Genomic DNA, 6,397 nt, shown 5'->3' with positions numbered 1-6,397 from the left:
TGTAAGTAATGTGTTCACTAAAGCATCTTCATATCATGATCTTTACAGTGGAACCTTGAGTCACCAACTCAATTCATTCCGATACTTTAGTCACGAACCGCAGGATTTTTTCCAAATAGAATTTATCCATTCCAGCCCAAGCACGAAGTCGACTTTGTGCGCAGCCGGTGCTGACACCTGGTAAGAAGTGGACAGTGGGGCCCCTGGCCAAAGCGCTGCCCAGGTGCAGATGATCGTGTCACGTTGAGATACTGAGCCAGGGACCCTTCCACCAAGCCGCTGGAGGCACAGTAGGGTGGCATATGCCCAGCCCCGCCAGCAAAATCTCACCGGACACTGCTGCAACCGCAACACTTTCCATGGGTAAAATACGACAAGATTCATTTCTGTTTGTGAAATAAGCGGCTCACGAAGTGAACAACGTTCTCGCTGTGTGAAAGAGTGCAACTGGGAGGGGATTCTGTGACTTCGCGTATCGAACCATATCGTAGTAGTTTGTGAACCGAAGCAATATTTGTTGAAAAATTTTGTTCATCAACTGCCGTGTTTGTGAACCAAGGTTCCACTGTATAAATATTTCACTGTTCTTGACTGTGTTTGTGTATTATTTATAGGTTGAGGAGTACTTCTACTCAAATGAAGAGTACAGAATGATCGACAGTACCCTATAAATGTCCAGCCATCCATCCATTTTCTCCACCGCTTATCCTCACTAGGGTCGCTCGCGGGTATGCTGGAGCCTATCTCAGCTAACTGTTGGCTAGAGGCGGGGTACACCCTGAACTGGTTGCCAGCCAATTGCAGGGCACATTTAAACAAACAACCTTTGACACTCACATTCACACCTACGGGCAATTTAGTCTTCTCACCCTACAAATAGACTGATTTGCTCTTTAAGTCAGAGTAACATTAAATTATTCACTTTAGCCCCTCCGTTCATCAAATCTAGCTTCTAGCTTTAGTGGTTTGCCTTTGGTAATAATGGAAGCATGTCTTTTTTTGAGGGCCAAAACTGAAGTTGGGTCATATTTTTGTTCAGCAGAATTCCAAAATTCCATAAACTATCAGCGGCATGGTAGCCGACTGGTGATTAAATCCGCCTCACAGTTCAGTGGATGTGGGTTCGTAGCCGGGTAGTAACCTTTCTGTGTGGAGTTTGCGTGGGTTTTCTCTGGGTACTCCGGTTTCCTCCCACATTCCAAAAAACATGCATGTTAGGTTAATAGAAGACTAAATTGTCCTAAGGTGTGAATGGTTGTTTGTTTTTGTGCTCTGCGATTGGCAGGCAACCAGTCCAGGCTGTACCCCGCCTCTCGCCCGAACTCAGCTGGGATAGGCTCCAGCACAACCCACAACCCTAATTGAGGATAAGCGGTATAGAAAATGGATGGATGGATGGATGATCGATGCTGTTCAGCTGTCACTACATTTACTGTTGTGCTCAATTAACTCACATCACAATATGTTTAACAAGCACAAATGGACCCTGAACACAGCTCAAAGCAGTAGAGTGCGAGTGGATGTCCTGCACCTGGAGAAAATGAGTTTGACATTATGAAATGGTACCACTTTAGTTTTTTTTTTTTTGGGGTTAGGGTTAGTTTTGATTTGTTAATAATTTTACATATTTATTATTTATATTTAAATGTGTGTGTATATTTCAGAAATTGTGTAAATTGTGTAATATAATATTGTGTCATTTGTTGTATGTTCAGTTCAGTTTCTTTGATTTCTTGATCAATTTTCTTTTTTTTTTTTGACAGTCTCCTTTTTTTTTTTTTCAATTATGCCACAACATCACCATGTCTTTTTTTTAAACTACCCATGACTCAGTCAGAATGTCTGTTGAACATAAAACAGGCCATGCAATTTAACATGAGAATATCTATTTATTTATTCATAAATATTAGTATGAATAATAAATGAAGGGTAGTTCATAGATTTTATTTACGTCTCAAACTCAATACTGTACATTGATAGCTTTTTTAAAATACCGAATAAAATGATCTACATTAAAAATAAATCTAGTGGTGATGCATTTAGAAGTCATATTTATTTTTACATACCACACTTGTTTTGTTTGTTAAAATAGAGAAAACCGGCGGCACGGTGGGCGACTGGTTAGAGCGTCAGCCTCACAGTTCTGAGGACCCGGGTTCAATCCCCGGCCCCGCCTGTGTGGAGTTTGCATGTTCTCCCCGTGCCTGCGTGGGTTTTCTCCGGACACTCCGGTTTCCTCCCACATCCCAAAAACATGCATTCATTGGAGACTAAAATTGCCCGTAGGTGTGACTGTGAGTGCAAATGGCTGTTTGTTTGTATGTGCCCTGCGATTGGCTGGCAACCAGTTCAGGGTGTACCCCGCCTCCTGCCCGATGACAGCTGGGATAGGCTCCAGCACGCCCGCGACCCTAGTGAGGAGAAGCGGCTCAGAAAATGGATGGGTGGAAAATGGAGAAAACCGTACATAAGAATTTAACTGGTTAGAGTGGTAATGTACCCTGCAGTTGTGTGCGTGTCTCTCTCTCTCTCTCTCCCGCAATCCTGACCTGCTCGCCCACGCACCTGTTCCCAATCAGTACTCATCACCGCGTGTATTTAAGCATGCCTTATCCAGCGCCAGAGTATTCCCACTCGTTCGTGGTACACAGGCTGAGTCTCCTCCTCCTGTTTGTACAACCCCAATTCCAATGAAGTTGGGACGTTGTGTTAAACATAAATAAAAACAGAATACCATGATTTGCAAATCATGTTCAACCTATATTTAATTGAATACACTACAAAGACAAAATATTTAATGTTCAAACTGAAACTATTGTTTTTAGCAAATAATCATTAACTTAGAATTTTATGGCTGTAACACGTTCCAAAAAAGCTGTACAATACTGTATAGATCCTTTTATCCTTCTTTTTGTCCAACCTGGCATACATGTCATCATATAGCTCTTGTTTGGCCTTTGCCACATCTACCTTTGGCCTATGTCGCATCTCAATGTATTCCTTTCGCCTCTCTTCGGTCCTCTCAGTGTCCCACTTCTTCTTAGCTAACCTTTTTCCTTGTATGATTTCCCGTACTGTGAGGTTCCACCATCAGGTCTCCTTCTCTCCATTCCTGCTAGAAGATACACCAAGTACTCTCCTGCCTGCCTCTCTGATCACCTTGGCTGCGGTGGTCCAGTCTTCCGGAAGCTCCTCCTGTCCACCGAGAGCCTGTGTCACCTTTTCCCGAAAAGCTGCACAACACTCGTCCTGTCTCAGCTTCCACCACATGGTTCTCTGCTCTGCCTTTGTCTTCCTAATCTTCCTCCCCACCACCAGAGTCATCTTACACACCACCATCCTATGCTGTCTAGCCACACTCTCCCCTACCACTACCTTACAGTCGGTAACTTCCTTCAGATTACATCGTCTGCACAAGGTGTAATCCACCTGCGTGCTTCTACCTCCGCTCTTGTAGGTCACCCTATGTTCCTGCCTCTTTTGGAAAAAAGTGTTCACTACAGCCATTTGCATCCTTTTTGCAAAGTCTACCACCATCTGTCCCTCCAAGTTCCTTTCCTGGATGCCGTACTTACCCATCACTTCTTCATCACCCCTATTTCCTTCACCAACGTAGTCCATTACAATCTGCACCAATCACGACTCTCTCTGTCTGTGATGCTCAGAACTTCTTCGTCTAGCTCCTTCCAGAATTTCTCTTTCACCTCTAGGTCACGTCCTACCTGTGGGGCATAGCCGCTAATCACATCATACATAACACCCTCAATTCCAAGTTTCAGCCTCATCACTCAATCTGATACTCTTCACCTCCAAGACATTCTTAGCCAACTCTTCTTTTAAAAATAACCCTGACTCCATTTCTCTTCCCATCTACACCATGGTAAAATAATTTAAACCCTGCCCCTAAACATCTAACCTTACTGCCTTTCCACCTGGTCTCCTGGACACACAATATATCAACCTTTCTCCTAATCATCATGTCAACCAACTCCCGAGATTTTCCTATGATAGTCCCAACATTCAAAGTCCCCACATTCAGTTCTAGGCTCTGTGCTTTCCTCTTCTCTTTCTGCCGAAGAACCCGCTTTCCAATATACTCACGCTCTCTCCTCTGGATGTGTCCAAACTATCGATGTCTGCTCTCTCTAACTTTGTCTCCAAAACATCTACCATTGGCTGTCCCTCTGATGAGCTCTTTTCAAATAAACGTATTCATTTCCACCACCTCCAGCTCTGCTTCCTGTTGTCTCTTCAGTTGCACTGTCTCTAATCCGTACATCATGGCTGGCCTCATCACTGTCATAAACTTTGCCTTTCATCCTAGCAGAGACCCTTCTGTCACATAACACACCTGACACCTTCCTCCACCCGTTGCAACCTCCTTGGACCAGTTTCTTCACTTCCTTACTGCACTCACCATTGCTCTGGACTGTTGACCCCCCTCAAGTATTGAAATTCCTCCACCCTCACCATCTCTTCTCCCTGTAGCCTCACTCTTCCCCCTCCACCTCTCTCTTTCATGCACATATATTCTGTGTTACTTTGACTAATCTTAGTTCCTCTCCTTTCCAGGGCATGCCTCTACCTTTCTAACTGTTCCTCCACCTGCTCCCTGCTTTCACTGCAGATCACAATGTCATCCGCGAACATCATAGTCCATGGGGATTCCAGTCTAACCTCACCTGTCAGCCTATCCATCACCACTGCAAAGAGGAAGAAGGGGCTCAAGGCTGATCCCTGATGCAGTCCCAACTCCACCTTAAATTCCTGTGTCACACCTACAGCACACCTCACCACTGTTCTGCTACCTTCATACATGTCCTGTACTATTCTAACACTTCTCTGCCCCTCCAGACTTCCGCATGCAGTACCATAGTTCCTCACTGGATATTATGTCATAGGCTTTCTCTCAATCTACAAAGACACAATGTAGCTCCTTCTGACCTTCTCTGCATGTCTCCATCAACACCCTCAAGGCAAATGCATCTGTGGTACTTTTTCTCGGCATGAAACGTATGGGGGGCACAAGCCAGTGCAAACTGTAGGCCGGTCCCAAGCCCAGATAAAGGCAGAGGGTTGCGCCAGGAAGGGAATCCAGCTTAAAACTTTGGTAAACAAATATGAGCGTTCACCTAGCCTAAACTAAACCGGTTAAACCATCCTTAATCACTAAAAGGAGGCAGAGGGCCACTTAACAAGATTTAAAATCTAGGTCAGTGCGACTGAGTGCACAGCCAGCAGAGAAGGCCTTGCTGGCCCTGACAGTTCACAGCTGTCCAGAGGAAACCTGTAGTAGCAAGGTGATTGCTCACACATTATGATGGGTCTACTATTTCAAACCCAAATCAATAAAGTCTTCACAACATAAAAATGCAAAGGCATGGAAGATTTGTTCAACTGGTCTGGCGGCAACCCCAGGCCCACTGCTCACTATTATAAAATAGGAAACGATGTACAGGGTTTGTGGCAATCGTTTTTCTAACATTGCAGTTGGGTTTAAGACTTCATGTAGTACTTGGTTTGCAATGTAAGGATCTTGGTATCCATCCGTGTTTAACATATCTATGCTAATATTTGTTTTTATGTTTGACTATTTCTTCCCTGTAAAATATCCATTTTAGATGTATATTTAGCATATTCCGTATTTGTTCATACTGTTAGTTGAAAAACTTTTAACAGTAAGCCATTATATTAGCCACTAGATGGCAATGTTAGAACGTATCATGGTGAAGAATGGCCAAGTATTTTATCCCCCTATTTAGACTGTCAGGTACTGTTGTATGGCGAAAAGGTGTTAGATGCAAATTCACATGTATTTTACACTTCTGACTGTCTTATATACTGTAGGTTTGGGGTTGTAGATTAAATCTTGGACACACAAAATAGGCTTAAAAATTTTAGCAGAAGGCTCCGATTAATTTTTTTTCCCTGTAAATAGGGATGAGGAAACCGAGGCTTTCTGAAGCAAGGAATCACTTTGAGACAATTGGCCTAAAATGATTCACTGCCCTCCAGTTTCCTCCCACATCCCAAAAACATGCATGATAGGTTAATTGAAGATTCTAAATTCCTCAAAAAAAGACATGCTTCCATTATTGCCAAAGGCAAACCAATAAAGCTAGAAGCTAGACTTGATGAACGGAGGGGCTAAAGTGAATAAATCATTTCATCAGTCTGCGGCACGGTGGCCGACTGGTTAGAGCGTCAGCCTCACAGTTCTGAGGACCCGGGTTCAATCCCCGGCCCCGCCTGTGTGGAGTTTGCATGTTCTCCCCGTGCCTGCATGGGTTTTCTCCGGGCACTCCGGTTTCCTCCCACATCCCAAAAACATGCATTAATTGGAGACTCTAAATTGCCCGTAGGCATGACTGTGAGCGCGAATGGTTGTTTGTTTCTG

The 6,397-nt window shown here is 44.0% G+C and overlaps 1 protein-coding gene across 5 annotated transcripts in view; it reads left to right on the top strand.

Moving 5' to 3' along the window:
* The window catches only part of cep44 (centrosomal protein 44), a 35,142-nt gene extending 32,994 nt beyond the window's left edge, over positions 1–2,148 (top strand). For 3 of the 5 annotated variants that reach the window (XM_061772058.1, XM_061772061.1, XM_061772057.1), the window contains exons 10-11: position 1; positions 136–585. The exon at position 1 is cut by the window's left edge and continues 37 nt beyond it. In XM_061772058.1, coding sequence (XP_061628042.1) covers position 1; positions 136–184 — 50 coding nt within the window. In that variant the 3' untranslated portion in view covers positions 185–585. Of the gene's footprint in view, positions 2–135; positions 586–614 lie in introns of those variants that run through there. The other 2 variants (XM_061772060.1, XM_061772059.1) reach the window with 2 other exon arrangements.
* Positions 2,149–6,397: the final 4,249 nt, after the last annotated feature.

This window comes from Phyllopteryx taeniolatus, chromosome 4 (genome assembly GCF_024500385.1).
Source record: "Phyllopteryx taeniolatus isolate TA_2022b chromosome 4, UOR_Ptae_1.2, whole genome shotgun sequence".
NCBI classification, from domain to species: domain Eukaryota; kingdom Metazoa; phylum Chordata; class Actinopteri; order Syngnathiformes; family Syngnathidae; genus Phyllopteryx; species Phyllopteryx taeniolatus.
Note: the sequence above shows the minus strand (reverse complement) of the source record. Positions and strands in the feature narration are given on the sequence as shown.